Here is a 16,365-nt window from a genome sequence, read left to right as displayed (position 1 = left end):
TTGCGAGTTTTGACGGCGTGATGCAAGAAACGTTCATCTGGAGTACTGCTATGGGGCCTGGGTTCTGCTCAATGTCTCCGCTTAGCAGTAGCTTTTGTCGTTGCGCGTCACATACGGCACGCAAACGGTATGTATAGCGCTGATAAGCGCCGATGGAATTCAGCAGCGGATAGAAATACCGCTCCGCGGGCAGCCATGTAAATGGCTCCATCTGGTGCCCTTCCGACCCGTTTGTGCGGCGCCTCCTGCCTCTCCGCGGGCAGCGGATGGGCAGCAGGCGCTTAGCTTCCTCTCTAGCAAAGAGTACTAGACCCTGGCACCACGTTGAGGTGGCCGGCTGAGCCAGGGTCATCGCCCTTCGTAATGTACCTCGCGGTCGAAAACAGGCGGAGCGCAAGGTCAAAACAAATGTATGTCTTGCGGCTTATACAAACATTCGCCTCAGTACCAATTGCACCACCAACGCCCAATTTTTTCTTTTTTTTTTTTTTTCTCTGGCGAAACACGACCCTCATGCATTGGCAGCGCAACCACGTCGTGCCACTGCGCCGCCTCCTCCAGCAGCGCGGCCGAGTAGTCGTGGCCGTGCGACGGGTGTCGCCCAAGGACGTACAGCACAAGCATCGCACCGGTGAAGTCGTTCGCCCTCGCCGCCACTCCGGGGAACCGCCAGCACGTCGACCGCTGCAGGTTGCGTCGTGTTCGCCTCTCATCGTTGTCCGTGGAGGGGACGCCCAGCAAAACCAGATACTCCCGCCGGCTCCACGTATCCACAACACGGCGTGGTATGTAAGCAAGCGCTGCGTCGTCCACTGCGGCGGCTTGCGGGTGGCGGGGGTTGTTGGATGCCGGCGAACAATCATCGTCAGCGGGGACAAGGCTGAGGTACAGAAAATTCGTGACCGTAATGAAGAGAATCAGCGGCACAGTAACCCGCCTCAGCTTCCGCTTCGTTGTTAGCAGTTTCGTTTTCGCCATGGTCGCTGTTGGTGTGAGAATCTAGGCAAAAGAGAAAAGGGGCGGAGAGTGTGTGAGGGCAGCAGGCAGCAGACACAAACAGCACGGGCAACAACACGAAACAACACGGCCACGCGGGTACACGAATGCCCGTCAGCCAACCCACTGCGCCCCACCCGAATCCGGGACGGTGCGGGTGAAGGGGTCAGGGCGGCGGAGAAGCCGACAGCGCGCCGCCGCGGTGGCTCGACGATCCGCAGCCAACGCTTCTTTGCTATTCCTTGTGTCTTCTCAAAGAAGTCCCATGGTCCGCACTCCAGCCACCGTCGCAGTGAACGTCCGCCCTGCTGAGTAGAGATGTGGAGGAGAGCCCCGGTCCCCGCGGTGGCGCTGCAGCAGGCGGCGTGAAACACAACCCCGTGACGCATCCGCCCGGCCTAGCGCACTCGCTCGATAATCAGTTCTCGCCGAGAATCAGTACACTGGCAGATAGTTCAGCAACACCACCTAACAACAAGGAAAAGAGGAGAGGAACTACCTGCCACAAGCATCGGCGTCCTGCCGCAGCCGCGACGGGCCAGGCGCCTTTCTGCATCCAGGGGGAACCGCGCCGACTCCCTGGTGAAGCACGGGTTCCTCACTTCTCCAGTGTCCACTCCACGTTTCTGTCCGGGCGCCTGCCGAGCCGGGCGGCGGAGTAGGCGCGGACTTCTCTCCTCGCACAGCTCACGTTGGCCGGTTTGCACGACGTCTGGTCGACGTCCGTGGCATGCCGTGCGGTGGCGCGTCAGTCCGCCATTGCCGCAGCGCCAAAAGCCGCATGCTGGACGGCAAAATCCGAGCGGTGGTGATCCCATCGTGGCGCCGCCGCCGGGCAAGGTGCACTTTCTCGGCGGCCCGACACTCTGCCGTCGCGGAATCGGCAACAATGCGACGTCGATGAATGGATGTGTGTGCTACTTTGGGCGCACGGTGCGCTGTCCCCCGCCGGCATTCACCTCCTGCGCGGAGGAGGGAGTCTTTCTCGGAGGCAAAGTTGCTGTGCGGGCTTGGCCTTCTTCCCGCTGTGTTTCAAACTTGGCGGCGTGCGTGCATTGTGACTCTATTTTTGGCATCGTGACACTCTCGCCGTCGGAGAGATTGTGCCGGGCGTGGCTGGCCGGGCCCGGCATTGCCCGCCCGCCTGTCGCAGTAAGGGCATCCACGGAGTGCTGTGGTCCCTGGTGCCGGCTCCGGCTCTGTTCTGGAGCGTGCGTGTGCGCGTGAATGGGATGTTGTTCCAGCTTTCGCTCGGGCAACAAATCCACAGGGCGTGCGCCGGAACGGGTGGATGCAGTCAGATCGTCATATTCACGGGGACGCCTCCTTCGTGCTCTGGTGCTGCGCTGCATGTGGAAGTGCCGGAGAGCAACTCTGAGCCCGGCTCGTTGGTCGTACGGCGCCGAGCAGCGAATGGCCTCGGCCTGGGCTCTGCATTCCGTCGCGGGGGTGCGATCGGCGTGCCGTCCCTCGCTCTCGTCCTCGCTCAAGTGGCGGGCGGTGGTTCCGGTGGAATTTCCGGCGGCTCCGGCTCACCAGGAGAAATTGACTTTCCACAGCGCCTGGGAGCGCGTAATGCCACGGACGTTGGCCATGTGCGTCACGACGCTGGCGCGGCAACCGCGGCGCTTGCCGCACACCGGGCAGTCTGCCGGGCGTCGGATCGTGGCGGGGTGGGGTTCAGCGGGAGGAGGCGGCGTTTCCGTGCGAGGTTCATTGCGTGCCTGCTGTGCGGCATCCGAGTTGCACCAACAGCATGTGCTCGGGATGGCGGGCTACAGTGGCCGTAGCAGCCATCCTTATTTGTGCAGAACCCCGGTGCGGAGGCGGGCCAGTGCGGCCTCTACCGCACGAGTGAGGGTGGCGTCCGCGCGCGTGGGTCCCAGTCGCCGGCTCCACTGCAGCAGCAAGCTTCGGTCCTGAGCTGTCGGGCACAAATAATATATTCGGACAGTGCGACCATGCCGGTGATCCATCTGTCGGTGAACTGTGTGAGGTCGGATGCCTTCTCGGATTTCGCACCACAAGCTCCGTTCCTGGACACGCCGCAGTGACCAACGACAAGCTGCGTCCGTGTGCGCGCTACTCGGCGCGGCGGGCGGAGCAGGAGTGTCCAGTGTCGACGATGTATCGGGACAGATGCCGTGAGAGGACCCGTTTCTGGAGCGCAGCCAGGAGAGAGCGTGAGCCTGTGAAGGTTGACACAATACACGGCGCACTGCCTGTCCGCCGGATGCTGCTCAACGGCTTTCTTGTACCAAGGTGTGGGGCGATGCTTTCGGCTCTGCGGCGGCATGGTATCCGTTCTGCGCCGGCCCCCGGCAATGTTGATCGGCGTTCCATTCAGGTACAGCATCGCCGCTGCTCCCAACTTGACGCCGAGTTCCACGAAGCCGCCTGTCCATCCTTCGCGGCGTTTTCTTCTGGGTGTGGCGAAAGGCCTGTGTGTCAGATGTGGCGGGCGAGCCAGCGGTCACAAGTCTGGTGCTGGACCTCGTCGGGGCCATCTGCAGCGGCACCACCGCGGGAGGCGCGAAAACGGACTCGAGCTGCGGTCCGCGGGGGTGGTCGCTGTGAGGGGCGGGCGGCGAGCTTCTGTCCGAAGGGCAGGGCGCAGCGCCATGATGAAGTCGTAAGGTTTTCTGGCGGGGTGCTGCGGGTGGCGGACGATGGAGGCACTAAAACGCAAAGCATCACCACGCGCCTCGCATCGGGGAGGGGATGCAGCTTTGCCTCCAACACGGCATCCTCCTCTCTACCGCCTCTCGGATTCACGCAACTATTTTGCGCGCCTGCTACTTTGCGGGATCCGGCGTGCAGCGGGACGTCGGGGAGGCATCCCAACACTATGCGCTGACGCCGTGCGTCGCCTCCGCCCGCAGCAGCGCTATGTACACCGGCCTCAGTGTGTCTCTCCTAGTTCCCATGCAAAAGACAAAATCGTTGCCAGTTGGAGTGGGCGCCGCTCCAATTCCTCATGGCGATTCGCCACGTGTGCCCATTCCACGAGGATGCTGGAACCTGATGCCCAGAAGAGTCGGCATGTGTTCCATAGCGGCCGGGGCGTCCTCATAAGCGAGGCGCAGTGGGACCGTGTTGCCGCTGCCAAGGAGAGTGTAACTAGTCTTTCCGGCATTCGCCGCCACGAAGTATTCTCTGGTCCACTCCGCCACGGCACTCAGGCCTTCTTTTGAGGCCGAGTTGGTCGCATCCCTCTCGCTCTGCTGTGCGGCGAGAGTGCGGTCATCAGCAATGAACCCCCGGCAAAGTAGGGCACGTTCGAAGGGCACGAACAACGAGACTGCATGACGACGACGAACATGATGGGTGCCAACACTGTTCCCTGCGGTGCGCCTCGTGTGAGGGTCCTGGAGGAGGGTGTGAGTTTGTCGATGCAAACCACAGCGCTTGTGCTATTAAGGCACGCTTCTGACCAGCGTGCGATGCGATTGGAAATATACAGTCGCCGCACTTCCAAGATTACCGCGTCAGGGCCCACCGTGCCAAAGGCATCGGCGCGGTCCACAAAGTAAGCCGCCGTGCGGTGTTGTGGAGCATTGCGATGCATGGCAGCCCTGAGGTGCAGCAATTGGTCGGGGGTGGAATTGCCCGGCAAGAAGCCAGATGGCTGCAGAGCTAACTGGGACTCGATGACGTCCCGGATGCGTGCGGCGGGGGTGCGTTCCATGAGCTTGCTGAGGCAGCCGCTCAGCGTTACAGGTCGGTGGGAGTCGCGGTTGGATGCCGTTCTCTCCGGATTGGGCAGGAGTAGCACAGCCCGCGTCGCCAATTCCGCGGGACGGCCCCTGCACGTAGGCGGATATTGAACAGCCAGGGGAAGGCACGCCTCGCCACACGGCCTAGATGGCGCAGTGCCTCTCCATCTATTCCGTCGGGACCAGGCGCCGGTCCCAAGAGCAACAGCCGCAGTTTGTGGCCGGGCTCTGCCATATTTATTGGGTGAGGTCCATCGCATTCGTCGGGATCGGTGGCGGAGGGTGGGGCTTTGGGTGCCGCGTTGCTTTCGCCGCCTACAGCTTCATGAGGTGGCTGACCTTCAGGTGTCTGCTGAGCATTGGGCCATCGGATTTCCCGGCTGGCGTGCTCAAGGAATGAGGGGCGTAAACACGGGCGTACTACCTGCTGCCTGTTGCCGTCCGTGCCCTCGAGCTCGGAGCGGAGTGTGTGCCAGCGGCTTTCGGATGCTTCGCGCAGCGCCTCCCTGCGACGGAGGTCCAGCCGCTGACCGCCTTCTGCGTGGGGTGCGGCGGCAACGGCGCGGCCCAATTCCTTCAGCCATGGAGTCCAGAATGGGGACGGCTGGTGATTCCATGCCGGGACCGTTGCCCTGGTGGCTCTCTGCGTTCCTAGTACAACGCTCCTCTCCGTGCTGCACATTTTGGTTAATTCTCGTGGGATTCTGCAGAGCTGGCTGAACACTTCGCTGGGCTTATTCCTATCCGCCTTCTTCCATGCTGATAATTTCCGGTTAGGCCCCAGCACCACGGTGGGTGTGTCGTCGTCCCCGATCGGAACATCAAGGAGAATGATGCAGTGATCGCTGCCCAGTGAGAGCTGTTCGGCCAATGGGTGACGACACAATCCTTCGAAAGGGCGGTGTCGGATGCTGTGCTGCCCTGTCGCTCGGTGAACCTCGTGCACTCTCCGCTGTTGGCGGCCTGGAGTGCATTCTCAATGCACCGCCGCGCAATGGTATCGCCACGGGAGTCTGATGGGATGTTGCGTTCCCAAGCCTCGCTGTGTGCGTCGGTGTCTTTGCCCTATTAGTTGCGTCCCGCCCATGCAGAGCTGCATATCCAAGTCTTCCACCGTCATACTCTTGGCAGAAGGGGGGGGAAGACATGCTGATGACGCCATCATGTTACTTCCCGCCGCTGGTCTGTTGGTCGCTTGCGCCGGCTCGATGCGGGCAACAGGGGCCGGTCCTGCCACCGCCTGTGGCCCCTCACGGACGAGAATGGACACACCGCCGCCACGACAGTCGCAAGCAGTTCCATGGTGCTGGAACCCTGGCGGGCTGGAACCAGTGGCTTCAGGGTGGGGACATCTTCTTCACACCCATCGCCAAATAAAATGCATTCCCGCCTTGTGACGTCATGCTCGGCGGCGGCCGCTTCGCCGCGACTTCCGTGGACAGTAACGGGGTTTCTTTTCCGCATCCCCGCGAGGTGGCGACACGGTACGGGTGGCGCCGCTGACGGCGCGCGTTGCCGAGCCGTCGGGTTTATTGGAACAAACGTGCGCAACGTTTTGAGGTTGCCTTGCTTTTTTCTCCTTTGGTTCTTTTTGCGCATGTTATTTTCATTACCAGAGGCTTGCAAATATTTGATTATTTCTAGACTTTCTGTCATTTTCATTCTTCCAATTTGTTTTTGCGGATTGGGTTTGGGGAAGCGGACGGATTGGGGGTGACGCCGAGGACTCTTGTTTTGCGTTTGGGATTTTCTGTTATTATTTTTCTAACAGTTACTGTGTATTGCTGCTCTTTATTTTTTATTATTTCTTTTTTCCGACTTTTGGATGCTTCTGCCTTTAGTGAGTATTATTTTAAGCTTAATAATTATGTTTTCTCGTACATGGTTTTGGGCGCAAAGAAAGCTGCCTTTTTATCCAATAAATCCAAAGAATCCACTTGTTTTTTTTGAAATTTCCATTGGTGCTCAACCTGCAGGGCGGGTTGAAATGGAGCTATTTAAGGATGTTGTCCCAAAAACTGCGGAAAACTTTCGGGCGTTATGTACTGGTGAGAAGGGCGTTGGGCGTTCTGGAAAAGCGCTGTGTTATAAGGGGAGCAAGTTTCACCGCGTTATTCCTCAGTTTATGTGTCAGGGAGGGGATTTTACGAATGGAAATGGCACAGGGGGTGAGTCAATCTATGGAATGAAGTTTCCTGACGAGTCTTTTGCTGGCAGAGCTGGGAAACACTTTGGTCCTGGTACGCTTTCTATGGCAAATGCTGGGCCTAATACCAACGGTTCTCAGTTTTTTATTTGCACAGCAGCGACGGAGTGGTTGGATGGAAAACATGTGGTCTTTGGCCAGATTACCAAAGGGTACGAAGTAATTGAAAAAGTCGAAGCCAACGGTAGCCGCTCAGGGGCCACCCGTCAACCAATTCTTATAACGGACTGTGGTGAAGTCAAAAACAACTGAACATTTTGTTTTTATTACAATCAATTTTAATTTTTTACTATGGTGGTAAGGGATATTTTTGTTTGGGAATCCTGTTGAGTTTTTGAGTAAAACTTTGTATTTTCTCTTTTTTTCCCGCGAAAATTCAATTGGGATAAAACCGTTTTATTGAGCCTTTTCTTCAACTAATGGATTTTGCTTCACAAGTCTGATTTTTTAGCTATGAATTGTGATGCAACGCGCGGTGCAATTCTTGAGCATACCGTGGAAGAACTCGCCGAGGCCAAGCAGTACCTTATTGATCTTGACCGACGTCAGCATCAATACAGAGAGGCGAAACGTGTTCTCAGAAATTATAACGCGTCAGACGATGTGTGGCTATTGTGTAGTGGTAGAGTATTTGTGAAGTCTAATTTAGGGCATAAGGGCACAGTTACCTACCTCTCTTGGAAAATATCTACTGGGGAAAAAGAAATTAAGAATGGGCGTGAGGAGTTGAAGGCAAAAGTAGCTTTTCTGGCGGAACTTGAAGGTCCAGATCAAGCACTTTCCAAGCTGTTGAAAGGATTTGAGTTGAGATCGGCGATATAATACAAAGTGAAAATTGACCGACGAATTAATGTATGATTATTACGAATTTAATGTGAAATATTGTTTTAATTTTGTGTAAGACCTTTATATTTTACTTCCTAGGAAGCGTTATGAAGAGCACAATGGGGAGGTCCTCAGTAGTTTCCTTCACCTTCCCGTCAATGAAGACTCTCAGTTGTTGTTTAAGGTACCTCTGTATTCAGAGTAGCACTATAAAGATTATTTTTTCGAATCGAACAGGTTCTTCTGAAATGCGCCTGTCAGGGACTAATATTCCTGAATACAGTTTTTCGGAGATAGTCATCGAGGTTTTCGATAATGATGGGATGCCTGGAGCAGCAACTGATAATATCACTGGCGTTAAAAAGGATTTTTCGTGGGCGGTCGATGGTCCTTTGTTGCTTCGGACACTACGGCTTTTTGAAGGGTGTGATTCTCTAACGTTAGAATTAGGCCATGATCTTACTAGTGTTTTTATATATGAAAACGAATGCGAACGTTGGGCGAGAATTGGCGCTCTTCATGATCTTGGACCGATTTTGAACATAGAGCACGAGATAACACTTCTTCACCGTATCCATGACATTCAATCATTTTGCCACATTGTAAGGTTTATTGCAACCTCACAGGAAGCCAATTGTACCATTGCACTTCGCTTTGATAGCCTACAATCATATATAGAGCTTAAAACATCGAATACCACTGGCTCGGCTCTTGTTGATGGTGAGATGCTGCAACATCAAGTTGAGGGGCGCGCAGGGACAGCAGAACTTTTTGGGTTTGCCGAACTGGCTATGCGAGTAAGTAGCTCTGCGACACTTTTTGTTGGATTTGGCGTTGATAGTCTTGCCATGTTTAGGCTAGACTGGCAATCTGTTTCTTCTGAAAGGTCGTCAGCCTTTTTATATTTTTCTAGTGGTTAGTTTTATAGAAACAGGCTTATTAAAAACATAATATTTGAATATTTTAAATCACTGGAGTTTCTTTTTTTTTTCTCTTTTAATTGTGCCATGTTTTCTGTTTTTTTTATACTATTATTGTTATTAAAGTTAGAAGAAAATGTTCTCCTTAGAAAGGTCACTGGCACCCTCCCATAGTTTGTTAATCCACCATTTGAAAACACTCACACCGCAACAATTACGCGGAATTGTGGAATGTTACGGTATTCTTGACGATATGTTGTCATATCATCTCAAGGAAAATTTAGACTACGTGAGTGTTGTACAGCACCGTGACTTAGCAAGTAGAGAGTTGTGCTACTGTTCTTTGAGGGCTCTAATTTCTTCCCAGGAGAGTCCAATCAAGAAAGTTGCGTGGATTCACGAAGAGGCCGTTGCGCTTTTGAAACAAAAAAACTACATACAGTCAAATTGTTCCAATGCGCAGGATACTGAGATATCCCCCCCCAAAGGCTGTCTGGTGTTGTATTTATTGGGTATTCCAACTACAATTCGTCAGGAAATTTTGGCGTCCGTTGCCAGTCAAAAAGGTTTTCTTGATTGTTTTGTTGATGCGGTAAATGGTGGGCGATGCTTTCTGTGTTATCCCACAGTTGAGGCAGCGGAGCACATGCGGAGAACTATTGCACATCTTCATCCGGAGTATAAAAACGACGTTCACTACTGTGATTACAACGACTTGCTACTAGCGAAGGAAAAGGAAAAGCAAATCTAAAACCGGAGCGGCGTGATTCTACTAATATTGCATACCATTATTTCTTCAAGATTTGGGAAGACAGTTGGCATCTCGCCTTGCATATATATTATATAATGACTTCTTCAGCGAATGGATTATACTGAGCCTCGTCTTGATGAAGAAAAGTAATCCTGACCCTTGGATCCATTGAATTTATCAAACTACTTTTTTACGTTGTCGCCATGTTGTCTATGCATAGAAAGCACGGAGAAAACTTGAATGAAAAAAATTAGTCAGGAAAAGGCCAACGGGGCAAGGCTTGAAGCACCATTAACAGAAATAGCAACCACCACAAAGTCACCTGAAAGTCTAGATAATTAGGAGTAAATAAGCTGAGTTTTTTTTTGGTGGAACAGATAAGCTCAAAATTAGGAATTAAATTGCGCCATTTTTTAAAATTAAAACCTTTCCAAAATGTAGAGAAACGATTTTCAAATTTACAATCTTGCTCAGTCATTGATGCGAAGGGAATACACGGCAATTATGTCCAAGAGGATAAACCGTACAGGGGTTATGGATTGAGGTGCAAAGGAAAGGTTGACAAAGGGTTATGAAAATTGTGTTGCAGCGTCTTTTGGACGGTGACGGCTAGGCTGCCGCTGCTGTTAACTAAGATGGATGTTTCCCCATTTCTGAAAAGGTTTGGGCCCATGAGTCAAGAGGATCACTGCGCAGTGTTGTGCTCCCTGTTTTTCTAGAGCTGCTACGCGCAAGGCCCACCGCCTGTTGCCGCGGGAAAATGGGTCGTGCAGCCGGGTTGCATGTATCCATCGCCTACAGCTTTATTTGCTCTTTTACTTTTTTTCTTTCCCTTGCCAGCTATTTGTATAGTTATTTTTTGCACCGCGAGTCTTACTCAAGCAGACACATAGCCTGGTAAGTCACAAGGTGCAAGGAGGTTCTGATGCTTTTTTTTTTTGGTTTATCTTTCTTTTTGTGGTAGGGTGATTAAAAATTAAAGGTGACAAAGGTGAGTGTCATCTACAGAGAATTTGATCTGTATTTCACTGTTAGTACGAGCGATACGGTCGCAATCAAATATTTTAAACTTGTAACTGCGGTTGGACTGGTGTCTTTTCAGCTACTGGCAATTTTTCCTCTTGCTCTTTAAAAACACAAGCCGATCTTTATTGCTCCACCTGCTGTCCTCCGAGAAGCGCTGTCCTTTAGCATTAACTTTTATGTTTTTATGAGGAATTCAAATTTCTTTTTGTATTCACCCCGGCGCTGCGCCGTGGTGTCCCTGTGCGTTCTGCGCGTAGTCCATATGTATTTGAACTCCGTAACTTACGGGGATTCAAGGTTTTTTCTATTAGGTAAATGTATCTTTTTTTCTTGTGGGGTGAAAATGGCATTTTCCCTTATTTATGTAATTTGCCATATATTACTGAGTGCACGGTATTTCGGCGCCGCATTTGAAGAAGAGTAAAGGTGCGTGAAGGATTGCCGTTGCTGGAGAATAATAGTTCATAGTTACTGTTTTTGCCTTTGTTCCACCACTTTATTCTTCCCTTAACTAGACTCTCAATGTCTTTTGGGCTTGCGAGGAGTTGGCTGTTAATTTGGACGGCGCTACGCTATTCTTTCCTTGGAATTGCTTGTGTGTAGTTGGCAAAGGTAAAGGAAGCAATGGGAAGACACCGCGTGGCACTGGTGTCGGATTTTTTTTTCCCGGGGTTTGGCGGGGTGGAAGTGCACATCTACAATGTTGCCCAGTGCCTGATGCGAAGAGGACACAAGGTGGTTGTGATAACCAGGGCATACGGCGACAGATGCGGTGTACGCTATTTTACCAATGGTATGAAGGTGTATTACTTGCCTTTGTTGGCGGTGAAGCTCCCGCCCGGATCAGTGACTCTCCCGACGTGGTTTTTGAGCTTTCCGCTGTTGAGGTCAGTATTTATTCGCGAACGGATTACTGTCGTTCACGGTCATCAAACGACATCAAATTTGTGTCACGAGGCCCTTTTTCATGCTGGCACGTTGGGCTTGAAGACGTGTTTTACGGATCATTCACTTTTTGGCTTTGCTGATGCTGCCTCAATTCATATTAACAAAGTATTGGAATGGAGCCTACGCAACGTCGATCAGGTAATATGTGTGAGCAATACTTCGAAGGAGAACACCGTTCTTCGAGCGAGAATAGAACCGGAGCGGGTCAGCGTGATCCCTAATGCGACAGATACCTCGGTCTTTGCTCCTCCAGAGGATATGAAATACAAGTCATGGGCCTCAAAGGTCGACAAGGAGGGATTAACGATTGTGGTCATCGCTCGTCTTGTGTACCGTAAAGGCTCAGATCTTTTTGTTGATGTTATTCCTGAGATATGCAAAAGGCATCCCGAAATCAAGTGGATTATCGGCGGCGATGGCCCTCGTAAATCACAGATTCAGCAGATGATAGAGCGTCACAACTTGATGGACCGCGTGAAAATGCTGGGATCGCTTGCGCACTCTGAGGTGCGGAGCGTGCTAAACCAAGGACAGATTTTTTTGAATTGCAGCTTGACAGAGGCTTTCTGCATCGCGTTAATTGAGGCAGCGTCATGCGGAATGCTGGGTGTATCAACACGTGTGGGGGGTGTCCCTGAGGTACTGCCGCCAAACATGCTGCTGCTAGCGGAACCTGATCCAGCTTCAATCACGGCAGCGCTAGAAGAAGCTATTGTTCGCGTTCCCTATTTGTCTCCATGGGAAATTCACGAGAGTGTTAGACGGTTTTACAGTTGGGATTGGGTAGCAGAACGCACGGAGCGAGTATACGATAGGATTTTTAACACAACAACACCATCAATGTATGAACGTTTGATGAACTACGCGTCGGTGGGCTTGTTGTATGGAGTTATATGTTGGCTTCTTTGTGTTACCGATTGGATTCTGCGTAGATTTTTGGACTACTGGTTTCCTGAGGATATGATCGACGTAGCTCCTGACTTCCCACTTGAGTTGTATTCCAGAAATCGCGAGAAGCTTAATGCTCTTGAGAAGGGTGTTTGAAAGAGTTGGGGAAGGTGGCGGGGCCCTTTTTAATTTTCATTTGTTTGCTTTTTAAGGTGTGCCGGTCTGCGGATTAAATGAATACTGGGTGGATTTCCTCCATTTCTTTTTCGTTTTTTTCTGCACAGGGGATGAAGCGACTTCCCGTCCGAGAAATAGGCCTGCTATGCGAACGGCTGCAGTCAGTGCAAGGTAGTGACGCAAAGTTGCAAGGCGCCATTGCGGAGGGAATTCGCACGCGCGTGGTGGACAAGAACACATTGCCTTTTATTGTCCAGCGACTAGCGCTCAGTGGAAACTGGCAACTAGCGGTAAAAGTGATGGAAAGCGAGTGTCTTGACCGGCGACAGATTCGACGCGATCAGAACGCCTGGCCGATTCTTGAGCGTGTGGCGCCATGCGGAGAGAGTCGCGACGCGATTCGGCGTGCGCTTGTGCGGCTTTATGGTGTGGCATGCCGTCCCAAAACAAAATGAGCACAGTCATATATATGTATTTGTCAATCTTTCTATCTATCTATATCTATATCTATATCTATATTCCCTTTTCTTTTTACATGTGTGTCTGTTTTATTTTGCCCTCATGACGTTGACGAGGGGCTTCATCCTTTTTTTTTTTTGATTTGTAAAGCTGCCGTGGGATTTTGGCTTCTTTGTTGCACTTCCTTTTGCCCCACCACCTTCAAGCGCAACCCCTCGATGAGCCAGTGGGAGAGTCTATACCGACCGCATTTGCCACCGGAATACTTGCAGCGCGACCTGCTCTTCCAGCTTCTGGACTGCTGTCAAACAAAAGGCAGTGCTCACCCGACGGTCTCCAGAGTGCGACACGCGGAAAATCCGGTTGTCCGGCTTTACGGCGTTACAAAAGAGGGGCATAGTGTTCTGGTGCATTGCTACAACTACGAGCCGTATCTGTGGATCAAGGCCCCAAAAGGATGGCTCCCTGCGTATTCGCAGTTGCTCAAAGCTGAGCTAAACGCCCAGCTTGACAGCCTTACACATGCCTCAGACACTATAGTGCGCATTGAGGTGCACAAGCGACAGAGCATCATGTACTATCAGGGTGAAGGCTTGACAGAACACCTCAAGATTGTCGTACAGCTCCCGCAGCATATCCCAAGGCTGCGTACTTTGCTTTCTGATCGTGGGGTTGCATGCGCAGGGGCGTGGGATGGTGTTCGTGTCTTTCCCACCTATGAGAGCAATGTTATTTTTCCATTACGTTTTATCGTTGATAATGGCATTAGTGGTTGCAATTGGCTTACGATTCCTGTGGGCAGTTTTTGCACCGCCACGGAGCGTACATCAACCTGTCAAATTGAGCTGTGTTGCTCTCACGAAGCGGTGCAAAATCATGACGCAGTCGGTCAATATTTGTCGATCGCTCCGTTTCGTATTCTCTCCATTGATATTGAGTGCCAGGGCAAGAAGGGCCTCTTTCCAGATCCTGAAGAAGATCCTGTTATTCAAATCGCAAATCACTGTATTAACTATGGCAATGAGGCAGAGCCACTCACACGAACAATTTTTACACTTAAAAGCTGCGGGCCTATTGCTGGGGCACGGGTGTGCTCGTATGAAACAGAGGAAGAAATGCTACTGGAGTGGGTTCGATTTGTCAAGGCGATCGATCCAGATATTTTTACAGGGTATAATATCAGCAACTTTGATTTCCCGTATCTTCTTAATCGCGGCGCGGCGTTGAAGACCAACGACGCCTTTCATTACTGGGGCCGTCAAATCAATGAGCGAACAGTTCCGCGGGAGAAAAAGTTTCAGTCTAAACAAATGGGCAACCGTGAGTACACTGAGCTGACATTGGAGGGACGGGTTATTCTGGATGTTATGGTCGTTATTCAAAGGGACTACAAACTGCGTTCATATTCACTTAATGCGGTGTCACAGCACTTTTTGGGTGAACAAAAGGAAGATGTGCATCACTCCATTATTGCTGACCTACAGCAAGGAAGCGAAGAGACACGACGAAGACTGGCGGTGTACTGTTTGAAAGATGCTCTTCTACCCGTAAAACTTTTGGAACGTCTGATGGTAGTTGTAAATAATGTTGAGATGGCACGCGTGACGGGGGTTCCGATTGAGTGGCTCTTGGAACGTGGGCAGCAGATAAAGGTTTTTTCGATGATGCTGCGCAAGGCTAAGGCGAAGGATCTCCTTGTTCCGGCGGTTGAATATTCTGGAGGCGGCGGTGATCAGCGAGGCTACGAGGGTGCCACCGTTATTGAGCCTCTGAAGGGATTTTACAACTGTCCCATCGTCACCCTTGACTTTGCGTCGCTCTATCCATCTATTATTATTGCCCATAATTTATGCTACTCAACGTTGGTGCGGCCGTCCGATATTGTGCGATACCCAGCAGAAATGTTGAGCCGTACCCCCACTGGCGACACCTTTGTTAAGAAGGAGCTATTTCCTGGTATTCTTCCCGAAGTGTTGCAAGACCTCCTTGCAGCTCGAAAACGTGCCAAATCGTTGATGAAGGATGTCCCCATGGAATCTCTTGAATATAAAGTTTTGAACGGTCGTCAATTGGCCCTTAAGATAAGCGCAAACTCGGTTTATGGGTTTACTGGGGCTCAAGTAGGGAAACTACCGTGTTTGGAGGTCAGTTCTTCTGTTACCGCATATGGCCGGTTGATGATTGATCAAACCAAGTTTCTTGTGGAGTCCCTCTACCCGGGTGTGAAGGTGGTGTATGGTGATACGGACTCCGTAATGATTAAGTGTTTGACAGACGAGAAAGGAACCGAAAAAGAACGCTTGGAGTATGCAATGACGTTTGGCAAAGGGGCGGCGGAGGAAGTATCAAGCCACTTCTTGAATCCAATCAAGCTAGAGTTCGAAAAGGTATATTTTCCTTACTTGTTGATGAACAAAAAGCGATACGCAGGACTGCTATGGACAAACACAGAGCGGTACGATAAATTAGATGCGAAAGGTATAGAGACTGTGCGACGTGATAATTGTCCACTTGTGGCCAGTGTTATTTCAGGAGTATTGAATAGAATCCTGATTCAGCGATCGGTGGATAGCGCAGTGGAATTTGTGAAGGGGACCATCCGCGATCTCCTATTGAACCGTCTTGACATCTCCCATCTCGTCATCACGAAGACGTTTTCCAAGGCAGAGAACGAGTATGCGGGGGCACAGGCACACGTTGCCCTCGTTGAACGAATGCGCAAACGGGACCCCGCCTCTGCTCCAAACATCGGCGATCGTGTCGCATATGTCATTGTCCGAGCAGCAAAGGGTGCCAAGGCGTACGAGCGGAGCGAAGATCCCATTTATGTGCTGGAAAACAACATTCCAATCGACACCCAGTACTATTTGGAGCACCAACTTGCACCGCCCCTTCTACGCGTGTTCGAAGGCGTCCTAGATGACCCTAGCGTCCTTATTAAGGGAGACCACACACGCCATATCTTGGTCTCAGCACCCAGCAAAAATGCGGGGGGTTTGATGAAATTTGTAAAGATTCAGCTTCAATGCATCTCATGTCGGGCCATAATAAAAGAGGGAGCCCTTTGTGATAATTGCCGGCACAAAGAAGCCGACGTCTACGGGAAGATTGTGGCGAAAAGAAACCACTACGAGGCGATCTATTCTCAGGTTTGGACTCAATGCCAGCAGTGTCAGGGATCACTGAATCAGGAGGTTATATGCACAAGCAAAGATTGCCCTGTGTTCTACATGAGAAAGAAGGTACAAAAGGATGTCAAGGAGCAGCAAACGCTGTTGGATCGTTTCGGAGTCGTGGATGACTGGTAATGTTAATGAAGGGACTCTTTACTAATGGGAATAGAGGGACCCAACCATCAAATAAGAAAGAAGAGGAGGGGCTTTGGTGCAAGTTGAAAAGAAAAGAAACCAGCGCCTTCCTACCCACAGGGGAGGGGAGGATAAGGGGAAACAA

The 16,365-nt window shown here is 51.4% G+C and overlaps 7 protein-coding genes and 1 pseudogene across 7 annotated transcripts, besides 4 other annotated features; 7 read left to right on the top strand and 1 right to left on the bottom strand.

The window, feature by feature from the left end:
* Window positions 1-6,080: a sequence feature (areas not merged during assembly with more than two copies in the genome that could not be assigned to a particular haplotype).
* Window positions 442-978, bottom strand: Tc00.1047053509215.45 (annotated as a pseudogene).
* Window positions 6,081-6,122: a sequence feature (haploid, non-Esmeraldo-like haplotype).
* Window positions 6,123-16,365: a sequence feature (heterozygous, non-Esmeraldo-like haplotype).
* Window positions 6,538-7,170, top strand: Tc00.1047053509215.40 (cyclophilin, putative; the record flags this gene model as incomplete). The annotated part of the gene is made up of 1 exon (XM_803477.1): window positions 6,538-7,170. The coding sequence occupies one exon, from the start codon at window positions 6,538-6,540 to the stop codon at window positions 7,168-7,170; it is 633 nt and encodes a 210-aa protein (XP_808570.1).
* On the top strand, window positions 7,372-7,740 carry Tc00.1047053509215.30 (hypothetical protein, conserved; the record flags this gene model as incomplete). The annotated part of the gene is made up of 1 exon (XM_803476.1): window positions 7,372-7,740. One exon carries the CDS (start codon window positions 7,372-7,374, stop codon window positions 7,738-7,740), a length of 369 nt encoding a protein of 122 aa, XP_808569.1.
* Tc00.1047053509215.20 (hypothetical protein, conserved) lies at window positions 7,851-8,663 on the top strand (the record flags this gene model as incomplete). The annotated part of the gene is made up of 1 exon (XM_803475.1): window positions 7,851-8,663. One exon carries the CDS (start codon window positions 7,851-7,853, stop codon window positions 8,661-8,663), a length of 813 nt encoding a protein of 270 aa, XP_808568.1.
* Tc00.1047053509215.19 (hypothetical protein, conserved) lies at window positions 8,800-9,414 on the top strand (the record flags this gene model as incomplete). The annotated part of the gene is made up of 1 exon (XM_803480.1): window positions 8,800-9,414. One exon carries the CDS (start codon window positions 8,800-8,802, stop codon window positions 9,412-9,414), a length of 615 nt encoding a protein of 204 aa, XP_808573.1.
* Window positions 11,065-12,432, top strand: Tc00.1047053509215.16 (N-acetylglucosaminyl-phosphatidylinositol biosynthetic protein, putative; the record flags this gene model as incomplete). Its single annotated transcript, XM_803479.1, has 1 exon — window positions 11,065-12,432. The coding sequence occupies one exon, from the start codon at window positions 11,065-11,067 to the stop codon at window positions 12,430-12,432; it is 1,368 nt and encodes a 455-aa protein (XP_808572.1).
* On the top strand, window positions 12,510-12,908 carry Tc00.1047053509215.13 (hypothetical protein, conserved; the record flags this gene model as incomplete). Its single annotated transcript, XM_803478.1, has 1 exon — window positions 12,510-12,908. One exon carries the CDS (start codon window positions 12,510-12,512, stop codon window positions 12,906-12,908), a length of 399 nt encoding a protein of 132 aa, XP_808571.1.
* Window positions 12,918-12,970: a microsatellite.
* Window positions 13,131-16,220, top strand: Tc00.1047053509215.10 (DNA polymerase delta catalytic subunit, putative; the record flags this gene model as incomplete). Its single annotated transcript, XM_803474.1, has 1 exon — window positions 13,131-16,220. The coding sequence occupies one exon, from the start codon at window positions 13,131-13,133 to the stop codon at window positions 16,218-16,220; it is 3,090 nt and encodes a 1,029-aa protein (XP_808567.1).

Source organism: Trypanosoma cruzi, genomic scaffold, assembly GCF_000209065.1.
Source record: "Trypanosoma cruzi strain CL Brener 1047053517173 genomic scaffold, whole genome shotgun sequence".
Lineage (NCBI taxonomy): Eukaryota > Euglenozoa > Kinetoplastea > Trypanosomatida > Trypanosomatidae > Trypanosoma > Trypanosoma cruzi.
The sequence above is the reverse complement of the archived record's forward strand: the minus strand, read 5'-3'. Positions and strand labels throughout refer to the sequence as shown.